The sequence below is a fragment of the Seriola aureovittata genome, chromosome 20, assembly GCF_021018895.1.
Source record: "Seriola aureovittata isolate HTS-2021-v1 ecotype China chromosome 20, ASM2101889v1, whole genome shotgun sequence".
NCBI classification, from domain to species: domain Eukaryota; kingdom Metazoa; phylum Chordata; class Actinopteri; order Carangiformes; family Carangidae; genus Seriola; species Seriola aureovittata.
The window spans coordinates 4,396,268-4,413,160 of record NC_079383.1 but is presented as its reverse complement, the minus strand read 5'-3'; the positions used below and the strand labels follow the sequence as shown (position 1 = coordinate 4,413,160).

The window sequence follows — 16,893 nt, the reverse complement described above, 5'->3', positions numbered from 1 at the left end:
TTGTATAATGAGGCATAAAAAGTCATAAAATTGTCATGGTATGATAAGGCATTAAACAAATAGTACCGTAAGGCATAAAAATGTATAAAAACTGCATAGTGTAAAAAGGCAGAAAAACGACATAGTATAGTATGGCATAAAAAGTCAAAAAAATGTCATAGTATAATAAGGCATAAAAAGTCATAAAATTGTCATAGTATGGTAAGGCATGAAAACAAATAGTATAATAAGGCATAAAAATGCATGAAAACAACATAGTGTAATAAGGCATAAAAACGACATAGTATAGTATGGCATAAAAAGTCAAAAAAATTTCATTGTATAATGAGGCATAAAAAGTCATAAAATTGTCATGGTATGATAAGGCATTAAACAAATAGTACCGTAAGGCATAAAAATGTATAAAAACTGCATAGTGTAAAAAGGCAGAAAAACGACATAGTATAGTATGGCATAAAAAGTCAAAAAAATGTCATGGTATAATGAGGCATAAAAAGTCATTAAATTGTTATAGTATGGTAAGGCATAGAAACAAATAGTATAGTAAGGCATAAAAATGCATAAAAACAGCATAGTGTAAAAAGGCAGAAAAACGACATAGTATAGTATGGCATAAAAAGTCAAAAAAATGTCATAGTATAATAAGGCATAAAAAGTCATAAAATTGTCATAGTATGGTAAGGCATGAAAACAAATAGTATAGTAAGGCATAAAAATGCATAAAAACAACATAGTGTAATAAGGCATAAAAACGACATAGTATAGTATGGCATAAAAAGTCAAAAAAATTTCATTGTATAATGAGGCATAAAAAGTCATAAAATTGTCATGGTATGATAAGGCATTAAACAAATAGTATAGTAAGGCATAAAAATGCATAAAAACTGCATAGTGTAATTAGGCATAAAAACGACATAGTATAGTATGGCATAAAAAGTCAAAAAAATGTCATGTATAATGAGGCATAAAAAGTCATAAAATTGTCATGGTATGATAAGGCATTAAACAAATAGTATAGTAAGGCATAAAAATGCATAAAACAACATAGTGTAATAAGGCATAAAAACGACATAGTATAGTATGGCATAAAAAGTAAAAAAAATGTCATTGTATAATGATGCATAAAAAGTCATAAAATTGTCATGGTATGATAAGGCATTAAACAAATAGTATAGTAAGGCATAAAAATGCATAAAAACTGCATAGTGTAATTAGGCATAAAAACGACATAGTATAGTATGGCATAAAAAGTCAAAAAAATGTCATGGTATAATGAGGCATAAAAAGTCATTAAATTGTTATAGTATGGTAAGGCATAGAAACAAATAGTATAGTAAGGCATAAAAATGCATAAAAACAACATAGTGTAATAAGGCATAAAAACGACATAGTATAGTATGGCATAAAAAGTCAAAAAAATTTCATTGTATAATGAGGCATAAAAAGTCATAAAATTGTCATGGTATGATAAGGCATTAAACAAATAGTACAGTAAGGCATAAAAATGTATAAAAACTGCATAGTGTAAAAAGGCAGAAAAACGACATAGTATAGTATGGCATAAAAAGTCAAAAAAATGTCATAGTATAAAAAGGCATAAAAAGTCATAAAATTGTCATAGTATGGTAAGGCATTAAAACAAATAGTATAATAAGGCATAAAAATGCATGAAAACAACATAGTGTAATTAGGCATAAAAACGACATAGTATAGTATGGCATAAAAAGTCAAAAAAATGTCATTGTATAATGAGGCATAAAAAGTCATTAAATTGTTATAGTATGGTAAGGCATAGAAACAAATAGTATAGTAAGGCATAAAAATGCATAAAAACAACATAGTGTAATAAGGCATAAAAACGACATAGTATAGTATGGCATAAAAAGTCAAAAAAATGTCATGGTATAATGAGGCATAAAAAGTCATAAAATTGTCATGGTATGATAAGGCATTAAACAAATAGTACCGTAAGGCATAAAAATGTATAAAAACTGCATAGTGTAAAAAGGCAGAAAAACGACATAGTATAGTATGGCATAAAAAGTCAAAAAAATGTCATAGTATAATAAGGCATAAAAAGTCATAAAATTGTCATAGTATGGTAAGGCATGAAAACAAATAGTATAATAAGGCATAAAAATGCATGAAAACAACATAGTGTAATAAGTCATAAAAACGACATAGTATAGTATGGCATAAAAAGTCAAAAAAATTTCATTGTATAATGAGGCATAAAAAGTCATAAAATTGTCATGGTATGATAAGGCATTAAACAAATAGTATAGTAAGGCATAAAAATGCATAAAAACTGCATAGTGTAATTAGGCATAAAAACGACATAGTATAGTATGGCATAAAAAGTCAAAAAAATGTCATTATATAATGAGGCATAAAAAGTCATAAAATTGTCATGGTATGATAAGGCATTAAACAAATAGTATAGTAAGGCATAAAAATGCATAAAACAGCATATTGTAAAAAGGCAGAAAAACGACATAGTATAGTATGGCATAAAAAGTCAAAAAAAATGTCATTGTATAATGATGCATAAAAAGTCATAAAATTGTCATGGTATGATAAGGCATTAAACAAATAGTATAGTAAGGCATAAAAATGCATAAAAACTGCATAGTGTAATTAGGCATAAAAACGACATAGTATAGTATGGCATAAAAAGTCAAAAAAATGTCATGGTATAATGAGGCATAAAAAGTCATAAAATTGTCATGGTATGATAAGGCATTAAACAAATAGTATAATAAGGCATAAAAGGCATAAAAATGTATAAAAACTGCATAGTGTAAAAAGGCAGAAAAACGACATAGTATAGTATGGCATAAAAAGTCAAAAAAATTTCATAGTATAAAAAGGCATAAAAAGTCATAAAATTGTCATAGTATGGTAAGGCATGAAAACAAATAGTATAATAAGGCATAAAAGGCATAAAAATGCATGAAAACAACATAGTGTAATTAGGCATAAAAACGACATAGTATAGTATGGCATAAAAAGTCAAAAAAATGTCATGGTATAATGAGGCATAAAAAGTCATAAAATTGTCATGGTATGATAAGGCATTAAACAAATAGTATAGTAAGGCATAAAATGCATAATAACTGCATAGTGTAATTAGGCATAAAAACGACATAGTATAGTATGGCATAAAAAGTCAAAAAAATGTCATTGTATAATGAGGCATAAAAAGTCATAAAATTGTCATGGTATGATAAGGCATTAAAACAAATAATATAGTAAGGCATAAAAATGAATAAAAACTGCATAGTGTAATTAGGCATAAAAACGTCAAAAGACAACATAGTATAGTAAGGCATAAAAGGCATAAAAACGTAATGGTATGGTAAGGCATAAAAAGTCCCAAAAACGAGATGATATATTAAGGCATAAAATTTAAAAAAACGACATAGTATTGTAAGTCATAAAAACGACTTAGTGTAGTAAGGCATAAAAACGACATAGTATAGTGAGAAATAAAAATGTAATAGTATAGTAAGGCATAAAAACGCCATTGTATAGTAAGACAACAAAAGTCATAAAAGGTCATACTATAATCAGGCAAAAAAAGGTCAAAAAACGACATAGTATAGTCAGGCATTAAAGGGAAAAAAACCACATAGTATAGTAAAGCATAAAAAAAAAAAAACGATAGTATAATAAGGCATAAAAACGACATAGTATATTAAGGCATAAAAGGCAATAAATTACATAGTATTGTAAGTCATAAAAACCACATAGTGTAGCAAGGCATAAAAGGCCAAAAAACAACATAGTATAGTAAGGCATAAAAACGTCATAGTATAGTAAGGCACAAAAAGGCAAAAACACGACAAAGTATAGTAAGGAAAAAAATGTCATAAAAATGTAAGAGTATAATAAGGCATAAAAATTGTCATAGTATGGTAAGACAAAAAAACTCATAGTGTAGTAAAGAATTTAAAAAATATCATAATATAGTAAGGCATAAAAATGTCCTTAAAATCATCATAGTATAGTAAAGCATAAAAAACTTCATAGTATAGTAAGGCATTAGAGTCGCCAATTAATCTAATTTGCATTCTGTCAGAGAGAACCTTGCAGGCCCACTGCTTATTATAGTATGGGATCAAAATGTCATAGTATAATAAGGCATAAAAGGCATAAAAAGTAAAGTCAGGCATCAAAACAACATAGTATAGGTAGTGTTAAAAAAGACATAGTATAGTAAGGCATCAAAAGTCATAAAAACATCATGGTATAGTAAGGCATAAAAGTCATAAAAACGTCCAAGTATTGTAAAGCATAAAAAGTCACCAAAACGAAATAGTATAGTGCGGCAAAAAATGTCATAAAAATGTCATAGTATAATAAGGCATAAAAAGGTCATATTATAGTATGGCATAAAAATACTTAATTTCTGTAATAAAAATGTCATGGTATATTAAGGTATAAAAACGTCATCCTACATTAAGGCACAAAAAAACATCAAAAAAACATCCTAGTATAGCATGGCATAAAAAGTCATAGTATGGTGAGGGATGAAAAATGTAATACAAATGTCATAGTATAGAACGGCATAAAAAGTCATAGTATAGTAAGGCATAAAAATCGACATAGTATATTAAGGCATAAAAAAATGGCATCAAAACATCATAATACAGTATGGCATAAGAATTCATAGTATAGTAAGGCATAAAAAATGTCATGGTATGGTAAGACATAAAAACTCATAGTGTAGTAAAGAATTAAAAATCATCATAGTATAGTAAAGCATAAAAAACTTCATAGTATAGTAAGGCATTAGAGTCGCCAATTAATCTAATTTGCATTTCTGTGGACTGCAGTAGGAAGTCGGAGTAGTCAGAGAAAACCTCGCATGCCCACTGCTTACTCTTCCACCTCATAAATATATCAATGTATAGTAAGGCATAAAAACATCAAAGTATAGTAAGGTATAAAAAACTCAAAGTAAGTCACAAAAAAACACCATAGTATAGTTATGGTATACAAACGTCATAGTATTGTACAGAATACATACTGTAGTAAGGCATAAACTCCACACAGTAGTAAAGCATACAGTTTAGATAGAAAGAACCCACGCAGGCACAGGGAGAAAGGGAAAAATTCATACAGAAACTGACACTGACTCAAATGACATGATTTGAGTCCATTTATCAAATTTTGTGCGGCTCCCTCTGGAGGCACAAAAGGTTTCATACAACCTTTCATCACATGTACAGTCCCTAACACCTTTAAATACAAATTTGCAGTGTGATTTATGATCTATCTGACCAAAATCAAAGGAACTTTTTCATAGTAATTTCGAACTCTGAAATAGTGAGATGCTATCACTGGATTTCATGTGTATATGAAAACAGATACATCAGCTTAACATTTGCTTGCACCAACAGAAATGAAAGTACCAGTTCTCACCCCTCAGCCTACTTGTCATTCTGCTCTCCACAGGTTCTTCTGCTTTGCCTTGATCCCATGTTGGCAGGCGTGAGCTGGCCTCTGGAAGGGTCTCATTGTTTGTAGCAGCTGTTTATTCTGCCTGTCTCAGGAGCTCAGAAGACGGCCAATTACCAGGATTTAGGCTGTAAGGAAACAGCTGAGGTGCAGGCAGCTAAACCGCCTGCTTGTCCTGCCGTGTTACTATTATTGTGTGTGTGTGAGTGACTCTTGGATGGACTGAGATGTGGGATCCAGGGAGGAAATTCACAGATATTATCCTCTAATAAACAAACAAGGAGACCCGCTGCATGTGGCTGTGCATGTTGGGCCTGTTTACAAGTTGGAGGGAAATGAAAATGGATCAGACTAACCTCTGAACACCAGCCCTGAACATGAGACCTGTTGTATTGCAGGGCTTTGTGGTGAGACTGCGACTGGGATTATGTGAGTTTACAGCAAGGAGGAAGAAATGTTTTGCGTGGTTGGAGTTTGTGTAAGCGTTGTCTCGCCGGCAACGCAGCACGGCGCATGTACGAGCAACTGCGGTCAGGGAAATCATGTGAATGAAAACTTGACACCAGGTATCAAAGCAGAGATTTCCTGCATTCCCTCGCCCCCAAAGACCCATTCCTGTTCCATTTCATGAAAAGTGTGTCTCCCTTTCTGTGAGAGCAGTTTACTCTGGCAACTCCACCACCTACATTTATCCATTTCCCAATGCTCTCAGGTCAGAACAATGTGCATGCCTCCACAGTCTGTTCTTACAAACGCAATTGACCCTTTTTGTTTAAAACTGGCATGTGTCACATTTTTTCCCCTGTTTCAGACCCGCTCACAAAACAAAATGAAGATGATGTCCACCTGGAATAACACCCGGCATGTCCTCATTTGGCCAAAACACAGCTTTTGCTTGCGGTTCCGTGTAAGCATAGCTCTCTCCCTCTTGTTTCTGGTGGTTTCTGAAGACGTTTATTATGAGAAATGAAGACAGGAAATATTTTTCAACTGCCTTAGGTTAGCTCAGCAATGAGGGGACTCAAAAACCGCCCCGTAACAGAGCTGAATCCAGAGGAAGACCTGAAAAATGTGGCTTTAATACAATAATGGAATCAAGAAGACAAACTCATGGGATATAAGTAAACGAAACGTCTTGTCTAATACTAAAAATTGTGATCCAAAAAAAGGAGTATGGATCTAATTCTGACTTGGGTGTGAAAAGCTTGGATCAAAAGGTTTTCTTCATTCTGAACACATGTATGAGCAAGTGATTCAAAGAAATGTAAGTGTTTGCAGGTCATCCAAAAATCAGAATTAATACTGAAATAACACATTGTTCCCAGCGCATACCGACCTCATTAATTAATTTAGTCAGTAATCTATGTAAGCACTCTGCAGTGGAATTCCTCGTCAGTGTTAGCTAATGTTTCCATTGGAAGTTCCCAGTATCATGTAAACTCATGCTGCACTCATCTACAGACGTGCCCTTTGGGGAAAATATGCTAATTTAAGGGGTGCAATTTGCAAATCGCTAACGCTTTGTCTCCCGTGTGATTATCTCTGATTCACACGGTGTCCATGATCTGAGCAGTGGCCTGCATGCATCACCTCCTCAAACACCCATGAAGTTAGAGCTGATCCAAAACAGCCCCAGTCCCGAAATGATTGCAAGGCTGGACCAAGTTTTTAATCAGTCGGTTCTTTCAGGAATCTAACAATTAGGCCCAGCAATTTTTCTCATATTTGTGTCCAAGGTCCAGGAGTAAGCAAAAGACAAAGCCCTGGCTCTAATGAACAGGGGCTCCTTGGAGCATCCTTCACAGCAAGGTAACTAATTATTTCAGCATGCCACGGGAGTCATATTTCCTCATCAAATAGGAAATGATTTTCAGAACGTCTGCGTTCTTGGATTTCATTCCGTGTGGTTTCGCCCCGCTGTCGGTGAACTTGAGTTTCTGGCGGACTAAATGGCCAAGGTGAAGTCTGGAGTCTGTCAAGTCATAGGGCGAGCCAAGCGAGAATCTCCACTTGTCTGTCTCCTGCGCCGAGATAACCGTGCAGTTCCACGACTCCTTTCAAATCTTTCAGCAGCACGGAGAGGAGGCATGGATGAAAAAAAAAACTGAAGGGAGAAGCTATAGGCAGCATGGAATATCACTTAGTTTTTCAATGGAAAATGTGGCTCAGGGAAGGCGGGGTTTGGCCGGCTCAGTGCAGTGAGGGATGAGAGGTCAAAAAACCTGATAGGATTATTTGAGGAAGTTTCGGGGTGAGCCATCTCACAGGGCCACGCTGAGGTCCAGAGGCAGCTGATGCACAGGAAAACCAGCAGAGCAACACGTTGGTTGTTTGGCCACTCTGCTGGCTGTCGTCTGATTGGCTCTGACTGACAATGGAACCACAGGATAAAGGGCCTTCCAGCACTGGGCAGCATTTAGTTTGTGGCATTTGCTGCTAACCAGCATGGGAGCAGCTGCTGTCAATATCTTTATTCTCTGTCTCTTAAATCACTTCAGTATCTTTCTCGCTCTGTCGTTCCCAAGTTGAGAATGGTCTTGGCCGCACAGCCTCATGGCACTGCTCAGGTTCAGGCAGTGGCATGGTAGAGCCATTAATATACAGGAAAGAGAAGTGAGACTGAGCCCTGAGGAAAAGGACACACCTAGGAAGTGTAAGACATAAATTCAGTCGTCCCCTGGCCTCCCTGAGATGCCAGACATTGCACAATGGGTCGGTTGTCTATTGACGCTATCATACAGGATCCACAATCCCACAAGTGTTCAAATTATATGTACAGACACATAACGACAGCGGATATAGAAAACCCAAACGTTATAAAATCTTATTTAGAGCCATTTATCTCTTTCTGCTGCTGCCCTCTTGAACTCCGGAGAGGCAGATTTCGATCTGATCCCGGGTCAAACAAATAAAGTGAGATGCCCAACATCCTTCTAAAGGTAGCAAAAATACACAGGAGATAGCAAACGCTGGGGCCCAAACCACTAATGTGTGGTATGTGGTTGACGCAGCTCGCTGTTGTATACATTCAGCTCTTTCAATGGTTTGTCATGATTAGTTTGTTTAGCTCTCAAAAACCACCCCGACTTGTGTGTCATAAACAAACATCTCCTACACTGCGATCAGTGTCGAGCGGTGGCCCATGGTTAGAATTAAGACTTTAGCCTGGTGACATCAACAAAGGAAAACTAAAATTGCCTAAAGTGGCAGTTTACAGGCACGAATTTGTGTTTGTGTTTTGTTTTTTCCTCACAGAGAATTGGGCTTTCAGATGATAAACACACAGACTCCTGCACATAAACTGAGGCTGTTTAGAGAAGATTAATTATTAGCTGAAATGTCTAATATTTGTCTTTAAAGCTGCACTATAATATATTTTCATATTGACAATAAATCTAATAACTTTATTTAAAGTGAAAGAGGTCACCGGTAGTGATGAACCCACAGAGGATTATTGCCTAACTGTGCAGTTTGTTTTTTGCATCTTGTAACTAATTGTTCTAATGCTATGCTAGCTGCCCAGCAACAAACAGCAGACAGTTTCCAGCTAGCTAGTAAACAAAGTGGGAGATAAAAACAAACAAACTCTATCTAGTAGACATCTCAACTAACACATTTCCCATTTATAAGGTGATTACAGCAAGTGGCCAAAAAATCTGTTAATGCAAATAAATAGAAAAGCAGCAAAAGCTTGTGAATATTAACATTAACAATGAGCAAACATAAGATGCCTTTTATTTCCTTTAGAGGTTTATTCATTGCTTTGACCAAGTAACAACTGTTTTTAAAAAAGAAACTTTACATGAGAGCAAATTGGACAATACAAGGAGATATGCATTTGGTCATTGGATTGAAAATCCAGTCTCTATCAAAACAAACAAAGAAAAGAAAATCTGAATTTATATAACTTAACAATAAAAAAACAAACTATGGTCACCACTTTCTTTGTTTTTACAAAGTCTGTAATAATAATTTATAGGCTTTATTACACACCGTTGCTTTCCATTCGTCAGCGTGGTTGTGAAAGCAGGGTTTGAGCTGGAGAAATATGTGTACAGTACCAAAGTCTTGGTAAGTAGAAACCCCTTTGTTAGTACTCATAGTGTCTGTGTCGGGGAGTGACTGCAGGTAGGAACAACAAAGGCTGCTCTGTGGTCTCTGAAGCCTCCTCCTCTCGCTCCATCTCTTCGCAGCGAGCGGGTATCGTGTGAGGTGTGAGGGTCGCGAGTGGTCCAGAGGTTCAGAGGTGCGATTAGAAACACAAGGAGCAGGCCCGGCACTACCCCGCAGCTAGCCGGCCTGGATCAGGTGTATAAAAAACACATGTGGAAGCCCACAACCCCCACTGCATAAGCAAATAATGCCTGGGGATTGGCTAGTGCGATTCATTTCATTATACTTCCATAGGCACGCTAACAGGAATAATATACGGTTGTCCTTCATTTCTTTTACTTCGCATCACCTTCATGTAAAACCACTCAATGGAAGCTGTGTGTTTTCTGATTGAAAACCAAGAATTGTAAGTGCAGCTTTTTTTTTTTTTTTTTTTTAACAGTTTGCACATTCAAGACACATAAAAAGGTCAAAAAGTCACTTTGTGCAGCTTCACTCCCCCCACCCCACGCCCCCCCACCCCACCCCGAAAAGTCCTTGACCATAAGCACAGTCTGGGTTGTCAAAAAAATCAAAACTGCACAATTCATGAAGGAGTGTACATTTTGACACACATAAACAGTACCTTGAAGATATACATAAAATTAAAAAGTCGGCACAGAGAGCCAACTTCGGTTTCTCCCATAAGTCCACCAGTTTGTGAACTTGGCATCCCTCGCCGCAAACGTTTATACCATATGCACCGTACATAAGTACTTTCTATAAAAAAAAGATTCTTTCCATTGGATGACAAAAGAAGCTCTTAATGCGGTATGGTTAAGTAAAACCAAGTACAAAGTTTTGAACAAAAACAAAACCACACATATACAGACTCACAATAACAAATACTTTGAACACTTGCTCTGGCGACAAAGAGATAATACTGAAGTGTGTATTTTTGAAGACAAACAAAAAAAAAAGAAAGCGAGGGGGAGGAAGTCAAACTTTTAAGTCTATCCTCTGGCTTCTTGTAAACTGTAATTTAAATGTAATGCTAAACAGCTGAGAGGGCTGAGGATCAAAAGGCTGGGGGAGCTGGTGCTGGCTTTTTATTTATTTTTTAATTCACTCCGGACTGTCGTGTTCTGAGCAAGAAAAAGTGAAAAAGGCAACACTGTTCACACACACAAAAAAACACTGATACTGCAAAGCAAAAACATCCCTTTTAGGTCATGGCATTCTTCCATTAGAACAAATACTGTATTGAACCCTTTACGAGATGCCAGTGGATCTACGTAGACCTGTGTCGCTGCTGCGTAGGTGCATGTGACTTCATTTGGGTCCAGCTGGGAATTTGTGCACGTTTCAGCAACTAAAAGCCGTGATAAGACAGGAATCCTTTGCTGGTTAGTGAAATCCAAGGCTGAGATGTGGAGAACGTTGGCTGTTTATCGATCTTCTGCTCATGTTAGAGCGACTTATCTCTGTATCCAACAGTTCTTGATGGCCTGCCAGAAACAAGAGGCGGACTGAGACAAAACAGTGTTCAGTTTACAGTCAAAATGAAGACTCCAGTCAAAACAAGAAAAGAGAATTAATGCTGGGCATTTTCTGCGAGTGTGTTTCTGTGTGTGTCCGTGTGTGTTCGTGTGTGTGTGTGTGTGTGTGTGTGTGTGTGTGTGTGTGTGAGTTCATCAGTGCCTCAGATGGTGAGCTCACTCAGTTCTTAAGGCACAGGCTGTTATGGTGGATTTCCATTCACAAAACAAATCATGAATCACGACTGTGACACTAAACTTTGTAAAATATTCCTTCACAAATTCCAAATAGGCACCTCAGTATCTGTACTTTGCATTGACCACAGTCGGTGAGTTATTTGTCTAAATAACCAAAAGGCACTTTGGCAAAATACACATTTTGTAGCGTAAAAAAAGAAGAAATAAAAAAAAAAAATCAGACTCATCCAAAAATAAGTTAACATTACAAAAGTGTCTTGTTTTAGGAAATACTGCAGTGAGACTATCACCAACACTTGTCTATCGCACATTAACCCAGCAAAGAAAAGGATGGTCAAGGCCTCTGTTGCACTTTTTAAGACACCAATAACAACCAAAAAGAATGAGAGTTCTCTTTTTGTTCCACACTTCCTCGCCTCAAACACCCCCCATCCTTACACAACATTTCTCTTTTCATGTCGGGTGGGGGGGGGGGGGTTTATTTGGACTCTGGCGAGCTTGCTGAAACAGGAATGTTTGCTGGTTTGCATAGAGAGACGGGAGGGTGACGTCAGGGCTAATATTTCTGCATCAGCGGCACTTTAACAGTCTTGATCTCTGCTATATGGGAGGACTTCTGGATGATGCAGCTGGTGGTCCCCGAGGCGCTGTCCTTCCCCTGCGCCAAGTTGGTCAAGGCCATGGCGGCGTTGATCTCCTTCCAGTACGTCTCGTCTTTGCCCTTCACCTTCTCCTTTTGCGCAGCTGCGACGCCATTGCCGCCACTGATGATCAGCACAACATGCAAACATGCGCAGGGAAGAACAAAACAGAGCGGGGGGGGCATTAGAGGTCAGGTTGTAATGGATGAAAAAAGAGGATTTGATCTGGACTGCAAGGTAAGAGAAAGTCCACTCACCTGTCAAATTTACTTGATCCATGGTCTGTGGTTTCTGAAAGCACAAGAAGAAGAAAAAAAAGGTTAATTTTGCAGTTCTTTAGGGTCAATGAGGATTTATTGAAATCTAGAGAGGTGTGTGCGTGTGCACATGCTTTTGTGTGAGGTCTGCATGTGTACACCGTGTCCTGTGCAAACATGTGTTGCTCTGTTTTCTCTCTTTACTCAGATGCTGGACAAAAAGGACGTTTTGCAAGAAGCCGTCAAGAAACAAGGTGACTAATAGGATCAAGTTGAAAGATGTTTCTTATGACTCATAAACTCCATTCTCTAATATTTTGTTCAAAAACAAATGGGCCCCGGCCAACGTAATTGAGTTGTCTGAGGAAATCAGATTGAAAATGACTGAGCGTAAAAGATTTGAGTGGGAATGAAAAGACAGCAAGTGAGTCAGTGAGAGAAAGATGGATGTCTGCTCGCTTTTTTTTTTTTCTCTCTCTTCAAATGGGAGCAATCTCTATCTCATATGTAAAACATTAGCAGGGAATAGCAAAGTCATTAAACAATGAAACGAAACTTTTCTTCAGGGCAGCCGAGAGTGTTTACTTCAGCGTGCCGTTCACTCAGAGAGAAAGACCATGTGCACGTCTGTGTTTGTGTGTGTGTTTGCGCTGAACCTGTCCTCTCTCTCTCGGGCCCAGCTCTCGGTAGGTTTTTGCCCGGCAGTGAAAACGATGACACAGGCTTGGCGTTTTCATGAGGCATTAAAAGAGACCAGAGCATCTGGATTTCCTCGCTGTGCAGCTTCCAGGCGCTTTCTTTAAGTTAACTAAACACACAGCTAAGGCCCCGTGATCTTTTAAGAAGTTCAGTCTTGACCAGGTATAGCCGACTCGCCGACTTGAGAACGTTCAAAAGAGGGCACATTCTCTTAGAAATCTCCATTTAGTCGAAAGGCACCAAAGAGTTCGTCTTACCTACGTCCATTGCGCAACAATAAGTTCTTGCTCTCTTGCATGTGACTTTTTTAATCACCACCACAAACACATCTCCCAGCCTCCTGCAACCCCACGCCATGTTTCCCAGTAAAGCAAATGTCTAAACCTGAGCAGCCGTTTTAACGATCCCCTTCCCTGCGCCACCGTCACCGCAGCTCGACAGTGGACGGGCGTTCCTGTGCATTCCCTCCTGCTAATGAAAATCTGCACCCTTCATTTTGCGCTGGAATTTCATTCCCATGATAGTTATGAGGGACTGGAAAAGGTTGCACGAGGACACTGTGTTCGGGGTTTTAGCATTGTCACAGACGGCCACAGAGACGGAGAGCCAAAAACTCCAAACTCCTCTGGCGTCGGAGAAAGCACACACTAGATTTTTACCGTTCTGCTTTGTCACCTCTAACCTCGCCAAAGCCCTCCGTGGACTTTCCAAAGATCTGGATTCAGTGTCCAGGATTTTGCAAGCTGCCATAAGTGCCTAATTATTCCCAATGCCTTGCTCTGTTCCTCCCTTGTTTTCCAAAAATGTTCCCATGTAGCGTGACCCACACTGACGGTGCCGGGTGTGCAAGGCCCTGGGCTAATGTGGGCCTGATTATGAAATTTCCTGTAGTTTTCCCGTTTGTTCTGTAATAGGTGTATTCCACAGAGAGAGATAGACTTCACTCCCCAGTTTTCCTCTGCTGATCATTCTTAGACAGGAGAAGAGAGGAATGTGTGCGCACGTGTGTGAGGGAGATGAGGACATGATAACCCAGAAGTACAAACCACAGACTGAGATTTTCGGTTTTAGTGCGTCAAAGCGTTCCAACTAAATCCTCGCATTCTCCTCTTGTCACAACTCCCTGCCGCCCTATCTTTCCTTCTGCCTTTATCTTGTTTTATCTTGCTTTATTATTGATATTCCTCCGGTCCTTCATCCTCTGTCCTCCACTCGATCACCTCTTGCTGCAGCGGTCTTGCTGTAACACCCTCTGATCCATGTACTCGAGACTGACCATTCCAATGCAGCCCAGCCAAAACAAATGCAGTTTCCTTTCTATGCTTTAATAAAGGGTGACTGTGTTATGCTCAAAAGCTGTTTTTGAAAGCCCTTGATTTTATCCATCTCCTGTTTTTCTTATTCTCTTTTTAAAACCATTTTTCAGCCACTTATTTTTTTAGCCTAAATTGTGAATATCAGGTAGATACATGAGGACTGGAGGCATCCTCTCTGCACCCTCATCTCCATCTACTCTTGATTGTTGCCAGCGCTCCACAGCGGATTGGTCCTGATTAAAAATATGCACTGATCTCCATAATCACAGCGCTGTAATTATAGGCCAATTGCACTGTTTTCATGTGTTGTTTATGTTCCCCCAAGACATATTAGCTCAGTGTTTACTGCTGCGGTGCCCCGTGTATAGATTGGTTGGTGACAGCAGCGAAAAGGTCAAACGCGGTGACATCAAAGACAAACAACATGCAGAAGAAAGTGTTCTGTGAAGTGCGATGTGTGTTCCTGTCCATCCACAACCTTAAGTGTTTCCAGTGTCAGTGTGTGTGAAGCAGCCACTGTCCAGATGCTGCATTCGGAACATGCAAAACAGTGTTTTCAAGGGCCAGATGGAGAAGGTGTGGATGCAACGTTGACCCAAGCCATCCTGATCTCCAGGACCACCTCCCTACCCCCACCCCCCCTCACACCATCCCCTGTTGAACTAAGCATCAGTCTCTGCCTACGGGGACACCAGACCCCAGGATCTAGGAATGCACCACTGCATACAAAAACTCTATTTCCAAAGCCATGTGCCTAAAACATCTAAAACTCAGATTTTTTAAAACAAGAGTGGTGCCAAAGACTCAATAAATCACCAATAAATCACAGAGGACATTTTATTATTTTCTTTTTCTTTTTTCCCTGTTTTTTCTTTTCTATTTTTTTTCTTTTTTGCTTTCTACTTTGCTACCGAACACTCAGTCCACTTTGCTGTTGCCTTTGGGCTTCACCGACAGCGGGGTTTCACGGACCGCCAAAGGGGAAAGCTAAGAAGGCTGATGGTTTCTGGCGTCGTGGTGGAAGTCCAAAAATACTAGCTCACTTAGCATCACCGCGGGGTGATGGAGGGAGAGCAAAAAGAGGGTAAAAAAAAAAAAAAAACACACACACCCTGACAAGCTTTAACAAAACTTGGTGAAAATGAGGGAAAACAAGCAGGGGCTGACAAATTACAGGGGGAATGAGGTTACACCTGTTAAGACGACTGTGGAGGAGAGTGGTTGACTATCATCATTACCATCTGGTGCTGTTGTTAGCAACATACAACAATAAACAAGGCAGGCTAAGTTGCACAAACCGAGGGCTGGGCTGAATTAGGCAGACAAATAAACACACACACAAAACACAAACGTTTTATACGAGATTTAAGTTTCATGCTTTTAGGTGGTGGTCTTATCCAAAGTGACTTAGAATAAGTGTCAATTCTTAGGTCATAAATTAGTCATCGGTGGCTTTACAATGTTCCCACGACCATAAAAAGGAACGGAGGAAAGTGTTTTGTAAAACAGAACAGGTAAGAGGAAAGGCAAGATAAAGGAATGGTTTGACATTTTTGAGGAACGTGCTTAGTTGGTTTCTTTCATTAGCTATGTAAGGAGATGATTAGCTTAGCTTAACATAAAGACAGTAAGCAGGGGCAAAAACCTGGCCTGGTTGCAGCACCTCTACAATTTGTGGTTGAGATTTAGAGGGTCTTTTGTTTTGAAACTATTTGATGAATTTTGGCGAAGGCCCGCCAAGCTGTTTCCTCCTGCTTCCGGTTGTTACGCTAAGCTAAGTTATCCATTCCATCTTCACAGTTAATGTAGAGGCATGAAAGTGCCGTTGATCTTCTTATGTTTCTCAAAATGTCAAATAACTCCTTTCAGAACTTCGGTGTGAATATTACCTCAATATTACCTTACTAGCTTTTTCCAGAGCTTTAAAACCTTGTTATCACGTGACCAAAGTTTCATACAAGTATGAAACGAAAATTCCATCAATTTTTAAGAACAGTTGAAATCATAAAAAATAAAAGTTACCACTTTGTCATAAAGTCCTTTAAAGGTTTGTAAGTCGGAACATTTGGCTTTCTTAATGGTTAATGACTCATTTACTTATACCTTATAGATTACATTTAAAGTAATGTTATTATTTCTATTAAACCATTAAGTTTACAGCTATAAGGGTTAATAAGTAATTAATAAAGGGTAATAAACCATAAAGTCTGCTCTCACTGTAAATAAAGTAATTGATAAATGGTCACAAGTTTCTCGGCTTCTATATATATGTCAGCAGTAAAACTTTAACTTTGTTAGTCATCAGAAATTACAAATGTTATATTATTGATAAATTCCATTAAGTCTGCTGTTAATCTTAATAATGACTTGATACATAAAAAGCAGCTAAATACTGATGTCCTGCTGCAGGAGGATAAACACCAGTCAGAGAGTTTTCTTGACAACGTGTCAGTGCAAAAGCTGTTCACAGAAATGCCTAAGAAGTATCATTCATTGATTTATTAACAATTAATACAGCCATTAGTTTTCACTAATAAACCCCTTATAACCCTGTTCGTATCAAAAAGTTGTGCGTTGCTGGGCAGAAGATGGACATAGTTTACTTTGACAGAAATGAAAAGATTATTCTACCACTGCAGGCAGACTGAAAGTTGGACACACAAACACACACACACACACACACACACAC

At 38.2% G+C, this 16,893-nt stretch overlaps 1 protein-coding gene across 1 annotated transcript in view; it reads right to left on the bottom strand.

The window, feature by feature from the left end:
* Positions 1–10,086: 10,086 nt before the first annotated feature.
* Positions 10,087–16,893, bottom strand: part of mkxa (mohawk homeobox a) — a 28,293-nt gene continuing 21,486 nt past the window's right edge. Inside the window, exons 6-7 of the mRNA XM_056365126.1 lie at positions 12,190–12,223; positions 10,087–12,055 (exon numbers count right to left, since the gene is read on the bottom strand). Coding sequence (XP_056221101.1) covers positions 11,848–12,055; positions 12,190–12,223 — 242 coding nt within the window. The 3' untranslated portion in view covers positions 10,087–11,847. The remainder of the gene's footprint in view (positions 12,056–12,189; positions 12,224–16,893) is intronic.